General features: G+C 38.2%; 2 protein-coding genes across 6 annotated transcripts in view; both read left to right on the top strand.

Moving 5' to 3' along the window:
- Positions 1-23,586, top strand: part of CWC27 (CWC27 spliceosome associated cyclophilin) — a 302,723-nt gene that overhangs the window by 167,291 nt on the left and 111,846 nt on the right. The gene's annotated exons all lie outside the window — the stretch shown is intronic.
- LOC101661179 (small integral membrane protein 15-like) lies at positions 1,721-2,165 on the top strand. The gene has a single exon (XM_004703575.2). The coding sequence runs from the start codon at positions 1,721-1,723 to the stop codon at positions 1,943-1,945; it is 225 nt and encodes a 74-aa protein (XP_004703632.1). The 3' UTR covers positions 1,946-2,165.

The following is a 23,586-nucleotide window of genomic DNA, read 5'->3' as shown; positions in this document are numbered from 1 at the left end:
CAATTGGCACTAACAAGTAAATAAATTTACAACAAAAAAAGAACAGTATTAAACTGAAAGATTAAATTGGAAATATGGAGAAAATAATTTTAAAAGATGAGACCTTTAAGAAGAGAAATAATCAAGTTCCAAAAGGCGATCAAAAACCAAATGAATATGATAGATGAGAATTTTTTAGAACTAATAAAAAAAATCAGTTGACAGAGTAGAACAATGTTCTCAAACTAACTGAAAGGAAAGGGGGGGGGGTGGGAAACCATTGCAATTGAGTAGATTCTAGTAACCCTATCTATACTGCTTATCTGAAGCTATAAATCTTGACAAGAATAGTTTCATCTTTCTGTTGTGGAGTAGCTGGTGGTTTTGAACTACGGGCGTAGCAGTTCGTGATCTAATGCTTGTAATGCAATGCCACCAGGACTCCCCTTAATATAAAAATAAATATTAGGTGCCATGGATTCCAACTAACATCAGCCTTATATACAATAGGATGAATCACTGCTCTGTCTTGTACCATCCTCATCCTTTTTCCTAAGACCAAGCTCCTTGTTGCAGCCACTGTGTCAATCTCATTGAGGGTCATTCTTTACACTGACCTTTTCTCTGCTTTACCAAGCATGATGATGTCCTTTTCCAGTAAAAAGTCATTCCTGAAAATATAGCCAAAGTATATGAGGCAGAATCTCACCATCTTTGTCTAAGGTGCATTCTACCTGTCCTTCTTTCAAGGCAGATTTCTTTAGTCTTCTAGCAGACCATGGTGTATTTAATCTTCTCTAGTTCTGTGGCCAAGGGCCTGGCTAAAGTTGGGGGTGGGGGTCTACAGGGTTGGTTCTGTCACTAAAAGTCAAAGGGGGAGAATGAATTCAGGGAGGAAATTATCAGATAGTTACATGAGTATATATTTACTATTCTCCAGCAGCATAATGTCCTTATTGGCCTTTCCTATTAATTGAGAAGTGTTGTAAAATATATTGGACAATCAAATCTTTAATAGTTTGAAAATATTGATCCCAAAAGTTGATACCAAAGAAAAGCCCAAACTCACTGCCCTGGAGTCCATTGTGATTCATAGACTTACACCTTGTCAACACGTCTGTCAAAGTGGGAGGTGTGAGCGTGCTTTTTATAAGTCACTAATAAAACAAGCACATGAAAATTTAGTTTGTGAATAGCAGTGTTAGACTATACCATTAATAAGCTTGATCTAAAGATATTCTAAAGAGAATATGGCATTTAGCTGCTTCAGAATACATGACCCTTTCCTGCAGTTCCTGAAATGTTATGAAAAGTGGTCACATACTAATTCAGAAGTAAGCTAGAAAATTGTCAGAGGATTGTTTTCAAACAGATTGCATTTTGTGACAAAACAGTTTTTAGGAATTAGTAACATTTTATTTCAAAGAGTTGCTATAGATTTCCAAGCATATTAATGCTGTCATTTCATTACTGAGGACAAAAATGGTAGTTTTAGGTGTTTCTATTTCAGGAAATGAGTTTTAAAGTTATCCATGCAAAGAAATTCTGGAAAATGAGGTGGCAGTAGAAAATTAACAAAAGGAGGAAATGGGTTTCCTGCTTCCAGTCTGACGAATTTAAGCCTTCTCCCAGAAGTGCGTGGTAGAACAATAGAAGACAAAAATTAAAGCTTATCTGAAATTGTGATTTGCTCATTGGTAAACCCAGGACAAAGTTAGAAATGATTCCTCAAGCATAAGAGATGTTTGACGTCAAGGCCTGGGCTGAGTATGTGGTGGAGTGGGCCGCAAAGGACCCAGACGGCTTCCTGACGACAGTGATTCTGGCCCTCACGCCACTGTTCCTCGCAAGCGCTGTGCTGTCCTGGAAATTGGCCAAGATGATCGAAGCCAGGGAAAAGGAGCAGCAGAAGAAGCAAAAACGTCAAGAGGATATTGCAAAAGCCAAACGACTGAAAAAGGATTGAAGCAAAGGGGCTCTGCAGTCAGAGAGCAATCACTTGGGAAACACCGTCACATTGGAAGGCCCCACTAAGGTCTTCTCCTTAGATTGTATGACATGTTATTTAGCAGACAGGATCTGACCAGGTTGAAGATCCCCTTCCTCAATACTGAATTCACATTTCATCTTGGGTCTAGTTTGTTGGTGTCGGTTGGCAGTTACTGCAAATTCGCATTTGTTGTGTTTCAAAATTCTTGATAGCTGGCAGTTTTCCAGCATACGTACTGAACCGAAAACATCCCAAACAAACTTTCGATGATGAACTCTTTAAATAATGGCTTGAATTCAGGGGCCCTGCTGTGGACAAAGAAAATTATGATTGTACAAATGAAAATTGCCTTCTTTGGGGAAAAAAGCATGCTTTGATTTAAGAAAGATACAGTACATTTAATCACATCTTTTGCCATTGTTGCTTATTTCTTTGAATAAAATATTTCTGGCTTTCTCAAAGCAAAATGATATTAATGAGTATTTTTATTTTATGCAGTAATGTTCTGATTTAAACTTAAGAAGAATATTAACTATATCAGACATTCTACCCTTTTATGACCTAATTTTACAGAGAGTTTTCCTATTATTTTAATTATGTAAACTATCACTGGCTATAACAAGATGTATACTTATGAACATTGCCACTTTCCTAGAGACAAATTGCTGAGAAGAATAAAACAATGATTTATTTTAAAATGCCGAAGAGAGAGAGAAGCAAATAATAAAAAAGCAGAAATGTAAGAAATAAAATTTTTAAAATAAGTAGATTATAATAAGGAAAATAATCGGTATTATAACTTCTTACACATAGTGGATAGGCAGAAAATTTGGTTTTCTCATATTATGCATTTGTCACCTGTTCTTTCTGAGCTGTCTTTCCAGACCAGAGAAAACAAAGTCTAATTGCCAAGTACAAGGAATGCCCCAAGAGCAGTTTCTATTAGTAGTGTTACTTTTATTAGCTAGGAAGGAAGTTGCTTTTTAAAAAGGGAGGAGAGGGACAGGGGAAAAGTAAGTAGAAAGAGGCAGACAGACAGTGCCTAATAAGATTCAGAGATTACTTCTCTTCCTCAGGACAGCCCTTGAGGACTAGCAGGTAATTAAAGGGCCCAAGTTCCTTTTACTTTGTTTCTCTCTTATCTCATAGAATATTCTCACTGACCACATCATGGGACCTTGCCCAGCCTTTGTCTATGTTTTTTTATAGGTGGGAAGAAGAAAGAGCAAATAGTAGACCCAAAGTTCCTTCATTATGGAGATGGCTCAACATCACGGTCCTTGGAATTCCCTCTCACCTTCTAGCTACCTGTAAACTATTTTCTGTCATCACCTATTAATTTTATGGAGGTTCATTGAAATTAATTATGTATAGTATGTACCTTTCTCGGTCTTGATTTTTTTCCATCAGGCATAACTAATTTTGGGCATTTGTTCCAAATATTGTTAAGGCAGTAGTTTATTCCTTTTTAAATTGTATCCCATTATTTAAATATAATACAAGCTTTTATGTAGCCACATGCATTTTATATTTCTAGAAAAGAAATTACAAGGTCATGCAAACTGGTGCATGTTTAACTTATAAAGAAATTCCCAAGATAGTTGTACTATTTTCTATCCCCATAAGTAGTACATGAGCTATCTAGTTATTCTGTGTCCTCATTAATGATTGGGTATGGTCACTCTTTATAAATATAGCCATTCTAAGAGTGGGGTGTGTTACTTTTTGGTTATATTTTCATTTCCCTAGTCATGTAATGATGTTGAGCATCTGTCATATTTGCATTTACTATATTTTTTTATTCAAGCTTCTCTTCAAATCTTTTGCCATTGAATAGAGGCACTAGTCCATTGTTCAATAAAAACTTGTCCAAATCTTTGAACAATGTGTCAAGAGACAAGTGAAATTTCACTCTGAATGGAAGAGTAATCAGTACAGTAGTAGCTGGAAGTGTGCCCTGCAAGGTAAAAGCCATAACTTTGATATGCCTTAGCATATTTTAATTGACTAGTACATCATAATACCATTTTAATATAGTAGTCATCATACATTTTTATATGTATATCTTTCTGAGATACACTCATGTGTTAGCCCAGGTAGACTAGAGAAACAAATCCATAGAAACTCATATGTGTATAAGAGAAAGTTTTATATAAAGGGCAATTGTACATTAAGAAAGTATCCCAACCTAGTCCAGTCCACGCCCCATAAGTCCAATATTAGCCCATATGTCTGATACCAATCTATAAAATCCTCTTCAGACTCATGAAACACATGCATTGACACCAAATGCAGGACGATCACAGGCCAGTGGGTAGAAAGTCTTTGGATCCAGTGGTGGTGTGAGCATCTCAGCTCTGGCAGGGGTCTCTACGAGACTTCTCCAACTTCAGAGGCATGTTGCATCAGGGTAGGCCCATGTAGCTTCTCCAGCTCTGGGCACTAGCATAGTTCTATGTGTCTTGTCAGCTGAAATCTCTCCCAGGGAATGAGCAGAGAGAGCGTGGTGTCTCCTGCCTCCAAGGAGGAAATCCAGGGTTTCCCAGACTTCTCAGGAGAAGGACATGCCCACAGAGAGGCCTAATTGGGTATATATTGATTGACAGGCCAGACTCCACCCCTTCACTCATAATCTTCTCAAATTGACACCAGATTATGTAACTACCACAACTCATCTTCACCAAGAAATTTATGAAAGATGAAAAGAAAATTTCCTGAAAGATGAAAAATATCGGCAAAATGTTGGTCAAGGCTTGATTTAGCTGGAGAGTCTGTTTCTGATATAGGTCAGTCATGTAGCTGTTGATTAAAAAAAAAAAAACACAGCAACAAGCCACCTGCCTTTGAGTCAATTCTGACCCATGGCAACCCTATATTTCAAAGTAGAAAGGCAATCTATAAGATTTTCAATAGATTGGATCTTGGAGAAGTACAAAGGGATTCAAAAAGTTTGTGGGAAAATTCTTTATATTTTAATTCCATTTTTCAATGAACTTTTTGAATCACCCTCATAGATCGCCAGTTTTTTCTTCTGAAGCTCTGCTGGATGGATTCAAACCACCAATTTATTGGTTAGTAGCCAAGTGCAAACCTTTTGCGCCCCCCAGAGACCTAATTAGCTGTTGATTTAAAGCTTCAATTTCTCACTGGCTGTTAGCCAAAGCCCTTAGTTCTTCACCATGTGTGTCTCTGTACAACCACTTTAGCATTTGCATGGAATGGTATCCTACTTCCCCTAGACTAGCAAGTAATCCCAGGATGAGAATCAGGATAAAGTAGCAGTATCTTCTAGTGCTTATTGCTTACCTCTGTAACTAATGGCAGTAAACCTAGTCCACACTCAGGCACTCAAAGAGAGGACAACTAGTCTTCATCTTTTTAATATCTTCAAAAAATCTGTGAACATATTTTAAACACTACAAGTTATGGACATTAAGAGCACAAGCTTTGAAGTCATAAAAATATAGGTTTGAGTTTTAATTCTGCCACTTTCTCCTATATGATCTCAGATGGTTTTGTAAATTTTTAAGGTTTCTTGGTCACAGCTCTCTACAATTTAAACTTCAGAATATTGGTCATAGCACACAAAATGAAACAAAGCTGTGGATAGCCAAACTTCAGGAAGGTAAGGAATCCCAGGAGCAACTTTACAACCATGTAAACAGCAGCTCTTGAATTCTTCTAAGTGTCTACTGTTAAACAACTTGTCCTTGCTTCTTTTTTTCAAGCTGCCTCTTATCAGCTTAAGAAATGAACTTCTAAGACAGAAAAGTGGCTGATCTTATGCCGGGCCATCTTTAAAGACAAGAGTTGTAACAGAAGAAGTGATCATAATATGCTAGGCAGACAAAAATGTGTTTACAACACATGGACTTTTTAGCTTCCGTTTCCTCACCTATAAAATGGGCACACTCATTTCTTCATTGTGAGATTTAAGTGAGGTGTGGTGGAATTAGTAATAATGATAGTAATCGTTGCCATGGCTTTATGCTGACCACTTTGTTCTGTGTTGGAAGGTGGACTTTAAGTCTCAAACCTTAAGTGGTTCCTTTGATAAGATAATAAAGATGGTCTCCCCTTTTTACTATGAATTGGATAATGACATAGTCAAAGCCTCCCTTATAGCTAGAACAATATGTTCGCGCTCCTCTGGAAAACTTGTGCTATACTCCACATATAAAGCTGACAGTTCCTCACAAATGTATGACTTCGAGTTCAGAGGTTAGTTTTGCAATGGTTTGTGATGTCCAGCTCTTCCTTTACATTCTCTCTGCTTTCATCCTGAATTCAACCAAGGTAGCATCCCTCCTCTGTGGACTCCTTCGGGTGTATTATGACTAAAGGAGACAACACCTCAGTACTATGACATAGTTAGCATATTTCTTTATTCAAGTAGAAAATCTGGCACCAGGTCTTCTCTAGACATTACTACACTGATGACAACTATACTTCAGGAAAACTGAACTCTTAATTTTTCCACTGAAGGGAGAGACTCATTAACCTGATAAAAACAAACAAACAAGCCCCCTTATTTTTTCTAGTTGAATGTTTGTTTCTCAGCATCCTAGGCTTAGCTGGAAGAGGAAGGGAAGGAGGCATTTTTAAGATTATGTGGCTCCCAAAAGATATACTAGGTCAATGGTAAATGACTGTCCTATGGGGACTGGACCACTACTTCCCCCAAAAAGCACTGTAAAAAATGGGAGCTCTTGATTAAGCACAAGGTACTCAATTATTGTCATTTTTTAAATCTTGAAGATACATGTGTTTTATTCTAATAAGATATAAAAGTAAAAATAAGACAAGTTGGTGGTATTATTTTTTTCCCTAATCAGTGTGACTTATTCTTAGCTTTGATCTTTCTGTTCTTTTTTCTTTGTGATTTCAGTTTAAGATTATTTTTCACTCCCTTTCACAAACGGGTGTATAATGTTACTGCTGTGTTCCACAGGGCGCATCTAGCACAGCCCTGTCACTTCTAGTCACTGCCCTTCCTCATCTTTCCGTGGTTGCACACTGGAAATGGGCAAAGCCCTTGTTCCAGGATTTGTAAACCCCTGTGGGATTATTGAGAATGAATGGTGTTATATAAATGTCAGATTGTTTCTTAAAACAATGAGATAATGTCTGTTAAAAGAATTTTAAGTTCCATGGAGAAATGCAGGTCATAAGGACAAGCCATTTTTATGATGCTGTTTCTGTATATTTTTGCTATACAACCTGAAACTTTATTATTATATCCTTTAAGGATAAAAAGGTTTTGTTTGAATGTGTGTTTGTATGTGTCCTGCTGACTATATGGAACAAAATAACTACAATGTGTTGCTTCATTTTGCGCTTGGGACTCAGTAGATTTGTCACCATAAATAAATAAGTACTGGTCAGAGTAAAATTAGAAGTCCAAATCAGATCTTTAGGATTAAACATAGTTAACTAAAAAAAACCATAATAGTATCACCTCTGGCTGCTTTCATCTCTTTACCCAGACCTACCACCATATACAGGGGGTACCCCTCCCCCACAATATGGAATAATGCACACCCTCACCCCCTACTATGTATTTAAATATCTTTTACTAAACAACCTTATCTCCTTCAAAGTACTCTCTATTACACTTAATACATTTGTCAAATCTATTTCATTCTTGGAAGCATTTTTCAAACTCATCTGTTTGGATGGCTGACAGCACCTCCCTCATTTTTTCTTCTGCATTGTCAAATCTCTGTTCTTTCATGTCCCTCTTCATTCTTGGGGCGGGGGTGGGGAGGTCACAGAGAGTGAGGTCAAGTGCATGGGGCAAGAGAGGTATGCTGTTTTTTGCCAAGAACTGGCACACTGAGATGGCTACATGAGCAGGTAGAATTGTGGTGATGTGTTAGTCCAGGTAGACCAGAGAAACAAATCCATGGAGACTCATATGTGAGAGTTTTATATAAAGGGTACTTTTACATGAAGAAAGCATCCCAACCTAGTCCATGCCAAGCCCATAAGTTCAATAGTAGCCCAAATGTATGATACCAATCTATAAAGTCCTCTTCAGACTCAGGACACACATGCAGTGACACTGAATGCAGGACTATCACAGGCCAGTGGGTAGAAAGTCTTTGGATCCAGTGGCAGTGTAAGCATCTCAGCGCTGGCAGGGATCTCCACATGGATTCTCCAGCTCAGGGCACTAGCGTAGTTCCATGTGTCTTGTTAGTACAGCATCTCCAAAGAAGTGAGTCAAGAGAGAGTGGTGTATCCTGCCCCCAAGGAGGAAAATACAGGAGTTCCCAGAATTCTCAGGAGAAGGCCATGCCCACAGAGAGGACTCATTGGCTATGACCTGATTGACAGACTAGACTTCACTCTGTCACTCATAATCCTCTTAAGTCCCAAATTGACACCAGATTATGTAACTACCACAGGTGGCAAAAGCAGTCCTCCATCTGCCAAAATGCAGGCATTTTTTGGTCGCACACTGTTACACAATCTTTGCTGAATCTCTCGATAGAAAGCCTGATTAACAGTCCTGGCCTGTTGGCACCAACTCCAAATGCACTATGAGTCAACATTTTCATCTGTTTGGGAAGTTGATGGAAATCCAGAACGTGATTTGTATTCAATTGACATTTCACCTATTTTGAAACGATGAAACCACTCATACACTTAAAGTTTTCCCCAGAGTACTTATAAGTTATGTTCAACATCACAACAGGTATTGGAGCATTTTCTCCAAGCAGGAGACAAAATTTCACAGCCTCCTGCCATTGTCTTAAATCAGCTATCTCAAAAAACAAGGTTTGAGTGAAACTGCTTTTAACAAAAAAAAATTCACTGTGACCAGAGAGAACCTTCCTATGCAACACCACTGGGTGTTCCAACTAAGGGCAAGTTGCCAGATGCTTGCCTCGTAGAAAAAGCCTGTACTATGAAAGCGTCTCCCAGCTGATCTTTTTTTCCTGGTTTATTTTGTGTGTGTGTGTGTGTCTTTGAAAAATAGCTGTGGTGGTATAGTGGTTATGCATTTGCCTGTAATCTATAAGGTCAGAAGTTTAAAACCACCACCTGCTTCCTGGGAGAAAGATGAAGCTTTGTACTCTTATAAAGAGTTACAGTTTGGGAAATCCACAGGAGCAGTTCTACCCTGTCTTATAAGGGTGGCAATGAGTCAGTATTGACTCAATGGCAGTGATTTTTTTTAAAAATGTTGAATATCTTTAAAATCTGTCCCTTTTTAATTTCATCATCCATTGCCCTAGATGTGTTTCTTAATACCTCTTCCGTAAATATTACATTATTTTTCTAATTAATTTTCTTGTTGGTAGTATTTTCCTGTCCCAGTCAGTCAGTCTCACATGTGTGAAGTTGAGACACATAGATCTGAGTTTTAGTCTTACCTCATCTCATTCTAGTTATGTCCACGAAAAGCTCCCATAGAAAATAATTACTTTGTACATTGCTGTGATAATTTACAAAGAAAATATATTTTCTAATTTATATTTTATTGCTTTCATGATCCAACAGCCTCCAGCTAAATAGAGGTGAGATTCTTATCAGCATACAGTAAAATCTTATATATGCCCAAAGACAAGAACCAAAGAATAGAAATACAGATTGTGATCAGAAGCTGGGCCTGCTTTTTCTGTAGATCTTTTAGATGTGCCTTTCTCATGGCAGCACTGTTCTGTTTGCACATCTGCCCCACTCTCTTTCTGCTCAGTCTCCTTCTCTTTATTTACTTTGTTATATTCTAGAATTTTTTACAGAATATTGTCTCAAATGAGTACCATAACTCTAAATGTTCACATCTTTTTTGTGGCCACTGATTGGTTCCGTCTACCACATTTCCACTAAAGGAATCTATTGCATTGATCTAACTGGTATTTTGATTGGCCACACACGTCATCGTCTTTGGAGAGCACACATGTTTCATATGCCCACCTTCCCCCTTGCTTCTGCAGGTTATTGTGTAAACAACAGTCATGGACAAGAAGGAGTCCCATTCAAGATGGGTATTGTGGTAGTTACATAATGTGTTGTCAATTTGAGACTTACGGGTAAAGTGGTGAAGTTTAGCCTGCCAATTAGGTCACAGCTTGATGACCTCATTGGAGGTGCTAAGGAGATAAATAGTTCATTAGAGGTGGGACACATGATCACTCCCCTGGGAGACATTCTAGCCGAGAAGACACATAGAGCTATGCTAGTGCCTTAGCTGGAGGACCCACATAGAGACCACTGCCAACACTGAGATGCTTACACAACCATTGGATCCCCAAGACTTTCCACCCACTGGCCTGTGATCTTGCATAAAACATCATTGCATGTGTTGCATGAGTCTGAAGAGGACTTTATAAATTGGTATCAGATATAGGGGCTAATATCGGACTTACGGAATTGATCTTTACTGGGCTGGGACATTTTCTCTAGTCTACCTGGGCTAACACAGGTATTAAAAATCTAGTATTGGCATATTTAGTTATAGTTATTTTTATCGTTAACTTCTGATTTTTCTCTGTCACTCTCTTTCCTTTTTCTTGGGCACACATGTACATATATATACAACTTTTAAATAAATTATAGGGACCTTGCAAATATGAGTTAGAGCTGTAAGTTTGTTATGTGTTAACTATATAATCTTCGATAAATTAATTCATTTCCCTAATCATCAGTTTCTTCATTTGTAAAATGGCAATGACATACATTCTATCAGTTGAAAATCTTTTCATTTCAAATGTTTAATTTAACAGATGAGAACTTTAAGGTATAAAGAATCTAAATTATGAAATAGTATGGATAGAAAGTCAAAATTGTGACTCAATGTTAAGTATGTAACCAGTGCCATTGAACTGCACATAGGAATGGTTAGAAGTCAAATTATTGCTCAGCCCTAGCCCATTGTTATGGCTACTGTGCCCCCATTTATGTACCCTTATTTGTGCCATTCTGGAACAGGCTTCCCTCCACTTTGGGTTTAAATGGTCATAGCAGCTCTCCACATCCTCCCAGATTCTAATCCAGTTGGGAACGATGCTTGCTTTTGTCCTAGAGTCTCACAAGAATTTCTTCATACCTTATTGTTGCTGATGAAAGCATGTGCTTGTCTACCCCTAACTTGAATACCAGAGCTGAGGCTCCAATTATTCAAGGTCATTTTTCAAACCTTAGTTAGAGTCAGCCTAACCTTAGCTATGTGAGCACAGGAGTGTGGAACAAGGTCCGCCAAACCGATACTATAATCTCACATGGGTCTTGAGAGAATTGGATCAGATAAAGTTAGGAAAACCCCTGATCTGTGTCCATTTTTTTCTCTGGTGAACTATATTCAGAGTGTGTTATTCTGGGTTGACTAGAGAAACAAATTCATAGACACTCATGTGTAAAAGAAAGAGCTTTATATAAAAGAGCAATTGTATATTGAGAAAACATCCCAGCCCAGTCCAGATCAGGTCCATAAAAACAATATTAGCCCATATGTCTAATACCAGTCTTTTTTGTGTCACATTTTATTTTTTGTGTCAAATTGCTTATGCAATTTCTTTGTTCTGAAAATCTTTTACCATTCTTTTTTTTTAATTAAAGAATAAGCCTTTTATTACAGCTAGCTGGAGTGAAAAAAAAAAGAAAGAAAACCCCTTCAGATGTAAGCTATGATACCATTCCCTCCTGATTTGGATTATATTATTTACAATCCTTGGATCCCACAGCTGGTGTACTCTTTCCATGTGCACTTAGTTGATAACCTTACTTAGATTGCTGCTTGTTTGAAGACAAAGTTTTAAAACCCCAGATCCTATACTTTCTGATAGCCAGGCACCACTTTTCTATGGCACCCATCTATATCTTCAGTGATCTCTTAATGAGGTTAAGCATCAAGTTGGGCCATGCCATAGGAAGTAATTGTTCTGAGGTTGGGCCTAGAATTAAGTGTTAGCCCAAGACCCATTCATAAACTCATGGTTTATATACAAGCGGGTACCTGAAAACAAACAAACAAACAAAAAAAACTGGAGAGAAAAAGCTCTGCTGGGAAGAGTTTTCATAGTATGCACTTTTCCTGCTAGGCAAGCATCACGCAACTTGCTCTGAGTTAGTGCACCCATTGGTGTCTCCTGGGAAAGTTCTCTGTGGTCACAGTGAACTTTTTCTTAAAATTAGTTTCGCTCAAACCTCATTTTTTTTGTGTGTGATGGTCAGTTTAAGAGAACAGCATGTGGCTGTGAACTTTTGTTTCTGGCTCAGGAAAAATGCTGCAGAAACTGTTGTGTTGTTGAACACAGCTGACAAGGACAGCACTATGGGAAAAAGTCAAATGTATGAGTGGTTTTTTCATTTCAAATAAGATGAAATGTTGATTGTTGACTAACCTTTGGATGTGTGTCAACTTCCTGAATGGACCAAAATATCAACAAAATGTGTGCACTTGTGCTCGAAGAATAACAACAACAAACCATTGAAGAGATGGGGAAGTTACCTGGATGATCTTGAAGCTCGGTTCAGTGAATTTTAAAGGAAGATTTGGGAATGAGAAATTTGTGCCTCAGGTTCTGACTGACCAGGAAAAAGAGTGTTGATTGCAACACGCCGTGCTTTGAAAGAACAGCTCTGAAGTGACCCAGACCTTTTTTCCCCCCAACGTCATTACTGGTGATGAGACATGCTGTTCTTATGACCTCAAAAGTAGACATCAATCAAGCCAGTGGAAGACAGCATCATCACCTCACCTAAAAAAAGCTCATGAAGTGAGATCAAAGATCAAGACTTTGCTTATTTGGGGTCTTTTTGGTGTTAGAGGGATTTTACATTTGGAGTTTGTTCCACCAGGTCAGACTGTTAATTAAGCTTTCTCTTTAGAGGTTCTGAAAAGATTGCGTAAACAGTGTGCAACCAAAAAGGCCAGTTTTGTGGCAGATGGGAGACTGGTTTTGCCACCACACTGCACTTGCTCACCCAGCCATCTATCTCGGTGCACCGATTTTTGGCAAAAACAGCATGCCTCTCTGCCCAGCGCACCTTACTCACCTGATCTCACTCTGTACGACTTCTTTCAGTTTTTGCAAATGGAGAGGGATATGAAAGGACAGTAATTTGACAATGTAGAAGAGGTAAAGAAACAAACAAGGGAGGTACTGTCAGCCATCCAAGAATGGAATCACAGATTTGACTAATGTATTAAGTGTCTTTTACCATTCTTATCTATGGAATTTGTACCCTTCATGTCTCTTCTCAAACACCTCCACTTCCAAACTTCTATTGACGTAATCTAAAATCTGCCAAATGATCTGGTTGCTAAGTACTATAAAAGATTATTTACTGATCTTCATTTCTTTATTCAAGCTTCAGATATGCACTTGAAACCACTTTTTTATGGGTACCAGGATATCACCATATTCTTCGTTTTATTAATCTTTTTCATTATTCTACATCATAGATAGAGGAATCATAATAAATGTATACTATTAGTTACATTGAATTAATTTCATTTTGATGCACATTTATGAATCTCTGAACTCAAGATTATTTTACTTAAGACAACAAATTTTCACCATATTTTAATAAGGAATTTTATAAATTTTAATTCTAGTGTATTTTAGATACTTTGCAAGTATCTGTTAAGCCAAACCTATACTCATTTCTTGAGTGACTCAGCTAAGGGACTCATCAGATAAGCGCTTGACTCCACCTAAAGTGTCACAGAGTACAAGTTGGAAATAGCCTTCCAAGGGGTCACAGCAATCACAAATCTCTGGAGCAGTTCCACTCTGCACACACGAGGGTGCCATGAGTCAGTCTACTCAAAAGCAAGTAACAGCAATGTAGTCAAGTTTGGTAATTCACAGTGCAAAGTGACTCACCACAAAAACTTATTTCTCTGCCTTACATTTCTCAATCTCAGAACATATTGTACAATTAGAATAGTCAAAACAACCTGGTACTGCTACAATGACAAACATATAACAGACCCAGGAACCCAGAAGGAAACCCATTCAGCTCTAGCTGATCTTTGGCATTGAAACATATTCAAAGGGAAAGAGTCTCTTTAATAAATGGTGCTGGCAAAACTAGATACCAATTTGCAGAAAAATGAAGCAGGATCCATACATCATAACATACACAAAAACTAACTCATAGTGAATCAAAGACTTAAGTGTTAAACCTAAAATTATAAAGTTCTGAAAGATCGCAAAGCATAATGATAGGGGTTCTAATCTATGCCATAAATATATCAAACATAGCTAAAAAATGCACAAAATAACTGAAGATAAACTAGATATTTAGGACCTCTTAAAAAGTAAATATCATGCACATCCAAAGAGTTTTACCAAAAGAGCTAAAGAGAATCTATAGACTACAGTAGAAATTTTGACAATGACATCTCTGATGAGGATCTAATCTCTAAAATATATGGAAAGATTCAGTGCTTCAACAGAAAACAACAAATGCTGATAAGGTTGTGGCAAGATTGGTACTTTTATACTGTTACTAGGATTGTAAAATAGTACAAATCCTCTGTTGTTTGTGCTGGCTTGCATGTTGAGGTGATACTGAAAGTCATGCCACAGGTATTTCAAGTACCATCAGAGTCACCCAGGTTAGACAAGTTTTGGCAGAGCTACAAACTAAGGCAAACTTGGAAGGAAGGCCTGGCAACCTACTTCTTTAAAAATTGGCCAGTTAAAACCATAGGAATAATAGCCGACTATTGCCTGGTATTTATAATGCCAGGATACGAGTCCCTGTGGCTGAAACACACTCCAAATACAATTGGGAGGAAGCTGCCTCCTCAAAGTGGAGTCAACTTTCATGACATAGAAGGAGTAAAATGGCATAGCAAAATGGGGGGTGGGGGGCATACCACTGCAAACATCCACTAATAATTAGAACATAAAATCTATTCATAAATATCAATATGTTAGGTACTAATGAGCTAACATAGACTGGGGTATTTGTGATTTTGGTTTGATCCATCATATGAGGTATGCCAAGAGTAACAAATTTAAAAAGAATGGTATGGCATTCATTATCAAAAAGAACCTTTCAAGATCTTTCATGATAGCAGAGTGCTGTCCATGGTAGAATAATACCCATATGCCTAGAAGGAAAATTTGTTAATATGACTATTATTCAAATTTATGCACCAATACTAATGTCAAAGATGAAGAAATGGAAGAATTTACCAGCCATCGAATCTAACATTGATAAAGCAAGCAATTCAGATGACCTGATCATTAATTACTGTTGATTGAAATCTGAAAATTGGAAACAGAAGGATCAGTAGCTGAAAAATATGGCCTTGGTAATAGAAACTATGCTAGAAATCAAATGATCAACTTTTGAAAGACCTACAATCTAGTCATTGGTAATACCTTTTCCTGAAACATAGAGACTCATTATACAGGTGTCCTTTGCTAAATGGAATACACAAGAATAAATGGACTCCTTCAGTGGAGATTTTCGAGAAGTACAATATCATCAGTCCAAGTAAAGCAAAGGGCTGGCTGTGAAACATCATCACTGCTCATATGAAAGTTCAAGTTGAAGGTAAGAAAAATTAAAGCAAGCTTATAAGAGCAAAAATATGCCCTTAAATAGATCCCACCTGAATTTATGTACCATCTCAAAATCATATTTGACATATTTAACACTAAAGACTGAAGGCTAGACAAGTTGTGAGATGACAGCAAAAACATCAAAATGAAGAAACCAAAATATCATTAAAGAGGCATCAAAGAAAGAGACTAAATAGAATAGATGTTAGAAATGACCCTGAAATTTGCTCTTGAATGTAGAGTAGCTAAAGGTAATAGAAAAACTGATGAAAAGAACTTAACAGAAGAATTCAAAGGGTAACTCAAGAGAACAATAAAAGTAACATAGTTTCATGAAATGTACAATAACCTGGAGTTAGGAAAACAAAAAGGGAAGCATATGCTTGGCACTTCTCATGCTGCAAGATGCGAAGAAATAGTTCAAGCCTTGAGTCGCAACATTGAAGGATTCTATGGGCAAAATATTGAGCCATGTAGGAAGCATCAAAACAAGATGGAAGAAATCTCCATACCAAAAAGAAAATCAATTGATGTTCAACCATTTCAGAAGCTAACTTAAGATAAAAATTGATGAGATTAAAGGTAGCAGTCCAAGCTTCACTGGGGCATTGATGAAAAACAAGGCTCCAAGAATTGATGGCAAACTGACCAAAATATTTCAGTTAACAGATGCAACACTACACGTGTTGGCTCCCAAGAAATTTGGAAGACGTCTTATAATTAGTAATTGCTACCTTGAATCTTTGGTTTCCTTCGCTTTCTTTGTTCCTGATGGGAAGAGAACAACAATTCTATCTTAGGTGGCTGCTCCCAAGCTTTGAAAACTCCAGATGCTATGCAACAAGCTATAAGGTAGAATATTTTCTTTGTGAATGATGTTATGCCAGTTGACTTAAATGTCCCTTAAGACTAATAACTCCATCTCAGAAGGTGTTTGGACTTTGAACCATCTTGAATGTCTGGCCGTCCCTTACCAATGTACTGCTGTTAAGTGTTTTCAAATTATCTGCAGCAAAATTTACTCATGTGTGATACTAATGATATCAATAATTACAAAATGAATGGTCCACACAAACCACAGTCTCCTCTACCCTGGCACCACAAGAACTAAATGGTGCCCAGCTACCAGTAGCAACTCTTCAGTTAGAATGAAAGAAAACTCCAGAAAATTGAAAGAAAATTCAAATTCCTAAAATTAAAACAAAACAAAAAAACATCTTTACTGGTCTAACAGAGATTGGCGGAACCCCCGAGCCTGTCACCTTAGGTGTCCTTTTTACCTGCAACTAAAGACACTCCTGAAAGTCACCTTTCAGTCAAAGAATAGATTGGTCTACAAAGTAAGCAATATTACTCACAAATAATGTATTCCTCAGCTCTATGGGATGAAATGGGCAACATTTGCCCAAAAGCAAAGTTGAGAAGGCAAGGAGGGGAAGTTGAAATTGGAGGGACAGAAACAGGGAAGTAGTCAAGACATGGTGAGGATGCTGACACATTGCAAAGATAGTCAATATCACAGGACAAATCGTGTGTAAATTTTCTTTGTAAACTTTCACCTGGAACTTTCTGGAAGCTCTCCTGAAACATGTTCAGCATCATAACTGCACTGGCAGGTAAGTGGTGATTTCATATGAAATTCAAGCACGAATTTTATTAACAGAGAATCAGGTATAGAATCCTAAGACATGGAAGAGAAAAACACGTCTAAAAATAGGCTTAAAATATTTTATGTTCAGTAGTAGAAGACCCAGGCCAGTCATCCCATGTGAAACCACTACCCATCTGTCAGTGGAGTTATGCACGTTGGTATGATGGTCATCAGGTTTCAGCAGAGCTTCCAGGCTAAGATGGACTTGGAAGAAAGGTCTGGTGGTCTGTTTGCAAAAAGTGAATCACAAGAGTTTGATCCACAATCTGTCATGAAGATGCTACAGAACCTGAAAGCATTTTGTTTCCTTGAGCCTGTAGTCTCCATGAATTACAAGGTATTTAGATGACAGCTAACAACAGACTCAAATAAAGGTAAGGAAATAACATAAAATATTATGTCCTTCCCAGAGTTATTCCAAAGATAGTCTTTTCAGCTTTCTAACTTTCTTTTTGAACTGGGATGAACCACCATTTTATATTATGAGCAGTAGGCTCCCCTTGGTTGATTTTACTGATCAGTAGACATTCTTAAAAATGCTTTTCAAAGAATGGTGAGTTTTACTATAAAGTAGAAGTGGTAGTTGAAAATTAACCCCATTTGATTTGTTAACTATAATAGTTTATAGAATAATAATTCATAAAGTGATTACTAGCATAAAATAACATGTAAATGTAACAAACAAGAGTATTTCAAAAGGTTCATGGACACATTCCATTGTCTTTTGGTTCTATGTTTCCGTGGACTTTTTGAGACACCCTCGTATAAATAAAATCCAGATATATGTATGTTAGATACATAGATATTAGATTTATATGTATGTGTATACATATTTTTTCCAATTCAGATTTAGCAAGTACAGTATTTATCAAAATTCAAATTCCAGTTCAATTTGATATTATCCTTTGGACTTTATAAAAGTTCATTGTTCAATGATAGAAGGATGGCAAAAGTTTCATAACAGTTACATCATTTAGTAAATCTGGCAAATATTCTAGTAAGATAGGGAAAAATCAAGAGAGTTTATATTGACATCACTAGTTCTGATATAGGTAAGTGTGCTTTACATGATCAAACTCTCAAAACCAAAGACATCTCCAAAGACTATTAAGAGACTGTCCTGTTTATCGTCTTCATTCTGTACTATTCATTCTCCATATGGCTCCCCTGTGCCCGATGTTTTCCAGTCTTCGCATTTCTAATGCTAACCTTGCTTCTCACCGATTTCCTTGTCTTTCCTTTTTGAAAAGGCTAATGTGAGCTTCCTGAACTTCACACCTCTCAACCACACAAGTTTTCTTTACACATTTCTCCGTTTTCTGTTCCTCAGAATAATGTGATCCCGGGTCTTCCCAAAGCTAACCCCCAGTCCCCTTCCCACAATCTTCACAAGCTTGCCATTCTCTTTGTTGTTTGCAAAAGTCTCTCCCTAATCACTGACTTTTCCTCCTCTGCCGTACACTGACTTGTTTCACCCCTGTCACATTTTTCTTCTTCAAGATTTCTTCCAAGGTCTGCCATTATCTCCTTAACAAGGGGTCTCATTGCTCCTCCGTAATTTTTTTAACTCATTTGCGGCAAAAAATAATGAAAAATCCAGAAATATCTATTATTAAGTAATTAGAAGTTTGCCGTTTTTCAATTTGCAGATCCCCCCCCCCCCCTTTGTAAATCGGTGGTACAAGGTTGAAAAGGGATTCTTAAGGGAAAACCTTCAACAATGTCAGGGAAGACGTCGTAATTTGTTCTTCCTTCCTGGGGCTGCCTCATAAATTGTCTTCTCAGAATCTTAACTTTTTTGTTCTTTGGAAGCGGGCAGTGCAGAACTAAGTGCAAAACAATATACAATATATGGGTATAGATACACATATACAGAGAAACAGAAAGATGAACCAGGGAACATTAAGTTGGTTATGTATAAGGGGAGGAAATGCCATGAGAAGGCTAGAGGAGACAGTAGCGCTTCCTTGACTTCCTTTTTCTATAATTTTGGCTTTTGGAAACACTAATGATCTACTTAGTTTTAAAAATTAAATCAACAAGCAGGTGGAAAAATTGAGTGCAAACAGAAAAAGAAACTATATTTCAACTGAGTAACATTCACCCATAGAAAATAAATAGAGTAATTTCAAACACTGGGACAGCATAGTCTGACTGTATTATCTTCATCTGGAAAAAGAAATAGGAACAGTAAACAAATCTTGAAACCGTCTAGTGCAGCAGTTCTCAACCTGTGGGTCACGACCCCTTTGGAGGTCGAACGACCCTTTCACAGGGGTTGCCCAATTCCTAACAGCAGCAAAATTAAAGTTATGAAGTAGCAACGAAAGTAATTTTATGGTTGGGGGTCACCACAACATGAGGAACTGTATTAAAGGGTCTCTGCATTAGGAAGGTTGAGAACCACTGGTCTAGTGCTTCTTTATATAGTGGATCTGTATATAACAGAATGAAATACTGTCTGGTTCCTGTGCCATCCTCCCACTCTTGTTATGTTTAGCCCATTGTTACAACCACAGTGCTGAGCCATCTCCTTGAGGGTCTTCCGCTTTTTTAGCTGATGATATGTGCATAATGTCTATTTCCAGGGACAGGCCTCTCCTGATAACATTGCCACAGTACACGTGACGGCGTTTGGCTGTCTTCTCTTCCAGTGAACATTCTAGCTGCATTTCCTCTAACTCAGAGTTGTTCGTGCTTCTGGCAGCCCATGGTACTTTGAATATTCGTTGCCAACAATATAATTCAATGGCATCAGTTCTTCTTCAGTCTTCCTTATCCATTGTCCAGCTTTCACATGCATATGAGACTATTAAAAACGCCATGGCTCAGCCCAGGGACACCCAAGTCCCCAAAGTGACATGTATGCATGTTAACATTTAAAAATATCTTGCTCAGCAGATTTGCCAAATGCACTCTGTCATGTGATTTCTCGACTGCTGCCCGCATGAGTGTTGAGTGCAGTTCCAAGTACTGAGATGAAATCCCTGGCCACCGCAGTCATCTGCTATCCCTTGGTCCAGTTGTGAGAATGTTTGTTTTCTATACCTACATTGAGCTGTAATCCATACTGAGGACTGCAGTCTTTTGTTTTCATCACTGAGTCTTTAAAATCTTCCATTTTCAGCCAACAAAACATGTAACCTGCATATCACAGCTTGTTAAGAAGCCCTCCTCCGATCATAATATCACATTCTGCATCATATAGCTCAGTGTCTTGGATTATTTGCTCAGCATACATGTTAAATAAGTATGTTGAAAGGATTCAACCTTGATACTCACCTTTTCTGATTTTAAACTATGCCATGTTCTCATGTTCTGTTCACACGACTGCCTCTTAATCGATACATAGTTTCCCCATAAACACAACAAAGATTTCTGGAATCCCTATTCTTTTTTTTTTCTTTTTTGAATCATTTGATTGGGGGCTCTTACAGCTCTTATAACAATCCAGACATCAATTGTATCAAGCGCATTTATACATATGTTGCCATCACCATTTTCAAAACATTTTCTTTCTACTTGAGCCCTTGGTATCAGCTCCTCTTTTTCCCCTCCCTCCACCCCTCCCACCTCTGTGACCCCTTGACAAATTATAAAGTATTATTGTTTTCATATCTTACACCATTCACTCTCTCCCTTCACCCACATTTCTATTGTCTGTCCCCCTCTTGTGGGGATGTGTTTTATATGTTGATCATTGCACTCAATTCCCCATTTCTCCTCCTTCCCTATCCCTGCTCCCCCTATTCTCAGGATATTGCTACTTCTATTACCGTTCCTAAGGGGTTTATCTGTACCAGTGTACATGCTCTGGTCTAGCTGGATTTCTAAGGTAGTACTGGGGTCATGATAGTAGGGGGGAAGGAACATTAAAGAACTAGAGGAATGTGTTGTTTTGTCAGTGCTGTACTAACCCTGGCTGACTCGTCCCTTCCTTGTGACCCTTGTGTGAGGAGATATCCAATTGTCTACAAATCTTCATTCTTGTTATCCATAGTTATGACCCACAGAGTCAAATGCCTTTGCATAGCATCAGAGCTAAAATTTTGAATACCCAGTTTGTGGAGGACTATGGGGAACGGTGAGAACCCAAAACCCATCTGCAGATTATCTAGTCAGACTGAGCCACTGGCACATCCACCCTAGCCACAGGCAGGATTTGGCAGCTACACAATCTGTCAATTTGAATGAAGGGGTGGAGTCTAGCCTATCAATCAGGTCATAGCCAATGAAGCCTCTGTGTGGGCACGGCCTTCTGAGGATTTTGGGAACTCCTGTCTTCCTCCCTGGAGCCAGGACACATACTCTCTGCTTCATGTTGTGTGTTGACAAGCCACATGGAGACACACTGATGGAGCCAGAGCCCTGGAGCTGGAGAAGCCTTTAAAGACCCACGTCAGCACTGATGCTTCCACTGCCACTGGATCTACAAGACTTTCCACCCACTGGCCTGTGATCTTCCTGTATTTGGCATCATTGCATGGCTGTGTGATGTAAAAGAGGAATTTATGGACTAGTATCAGACATGTGGGATAATATTGGACTTATGGACTTGATCAGGACTGGTTGGGATGTTTCGTAATGTACAATTGCTCTTTAATATAAAGTTCTGTCTTACACATATGAGTGTCAATGAATTTGTTTCTCTAATCTACCCAGACTAACACACGAGTCTCAAACAGCCTTACTGTCGGGCAGAGAGCATAATCTTGATTACGCGTGGTTGAGTATACTTGTCCAGTTGACCACACTATAGACTGACCGGAATTTGTTCTGGTGCAGGTATCTCTTACTTGTTCCATGGCGGAAATTTCTTCCCTGGCTTTTTGAATGCTGGTGGTTGTCTTTTCCTTCTTAAGCATAATTTGTATTTTTGTCTTTATACTATTATGATTTTATCCCTACCACCTTAGTGCAAGTTTGTTTTTTGTTGTTTTCTGTTGGGTCTCCCAGCTGTGAAGCACAGGAGGAGTGGATGCAGAATAATATTGGATACAAGGGGATATAGGGATTATAGGGTTGGGTAATAGGGAGGGAAAGTGGATTTGGGAAGTAAATAATTAAGGCATGAGGGGAGAGGGAACACTAGACTGGACTGTGATTGCACTACTAATTTTAAGGAGGCCTGGTGGTGTAGTGATTACGACTTGAGCTGCGATTGCAAGGTCAGCAGTTTAAGACCACCAGCCAGTCCAAGGGAGAAAGATGGGGCTTTCTATTTCTATGAACAGTTTTAGTCTCAGAAACTCTCAAGGGCAGTTCTACCCTGTCCTATCGGCTTACTGTGAGTTGGTATCAACTCAATGGCCATGAGTTTGGAGCATTTTGGTCTGTAGAATTTTACTTTCATATGATATTGATATTTTTGTATAATTTCTGCATACTATTGTGTCACATTTGGATTAGTCATAAAGAACTCTTCCAACTGTCTTCCCAAGTTCTTGTCATAGACTAGTGAGTGCTTCCAATGCTGCATCCGTTTTTTGAAACATTTCATGTGATGGTTCATCAATTCCTGGAACCTTGTGTTTCACTAATGCCTCCAGTGCAGCTTGGGTTTCTTTCTTCAATAATATTGGATCTGGATCATATTCTACCTCTTGAAATAGATAAATGCTGATCAGTTATTTTTGGTACAGTGACTGTATGTGTCTGTGGGTTCCTTCCATTTTCCTTTGCTGCCCCCCACATCATTTAATATTTGCCCTATAAAAACCACTCAGCATCACAACTTGAGAATTGAGTTTTCAGACTGAGGTATGCTGAGTATGTCTTTCCTTTTTGACTTTCTAACTCCATGTGTTTGTACATTACATTATGCGTTACAATGCATTGGGCTGCTAACTGCAAGAGCTGCAATTCAAAACCACCAGCTGATTCATGATTGAAAGAGGAGGCATTCTGCTCCTGTCAAGATTTACAGCTTAGCAAACTCAAAGGGGCAGTTCTGTTCTGTCCTGCACGGTTGCTACAAGTCAAGGTTGACTTAACAGCAATCAGTTTTTTCCTCACGTTGTCCTTTAAATTTTTCTGATCAGTTCCTTTACTTCATCAGTGCTATCATTCACTTTAGTGATTCTATGTTCAGAGAGAGGTCCTGGTATTAATTTGCAACTCTTTTTTGCTATCTTTTGAATGACCTTTTTGGTTCTTTATAGACATTATGATGCCCTTGGTGTCACCATACAACTCATCAAGTCTTAGATCTTTAGTGTTCGTGTGTTAGCTCTATTCTTGAGATGATAACTAAATTCAAGGGAGAGATATAGTCAAGGTGTATTTAGGTTCTCATGGACTTGTTTTAATTTGCTGCAGCTTGAACTTGCAATTGATTGATTGTTTTACTATTGGCCTCTGGCATTGCTTTGACATAGGATATTGAGTATCACCATCGTCTCTTGCCATAGATGTAGTCAGTTTGACTCCAG

Source organism: Echinops telfairi, unplaced genomic scaffold (genome assembly GCF_000313985.2).
Source record: "Echinops telfairi isolate 266 unplaced genomic scaffold, ASM31398v2 ScPeMD7_7469;HRSCAF=8507_1, whole genome shotgun sequence".
NCBI lineage: Eukaryota > Metazoa > Chordata > Mammalia > Afrosoricida > Tenrecidae > Echinops > Echinops telfairi.
Note: the sequence above shows the minus strand (reverse complement) of the source record. Positions and strands in the feature narration are given on the sequence as shown.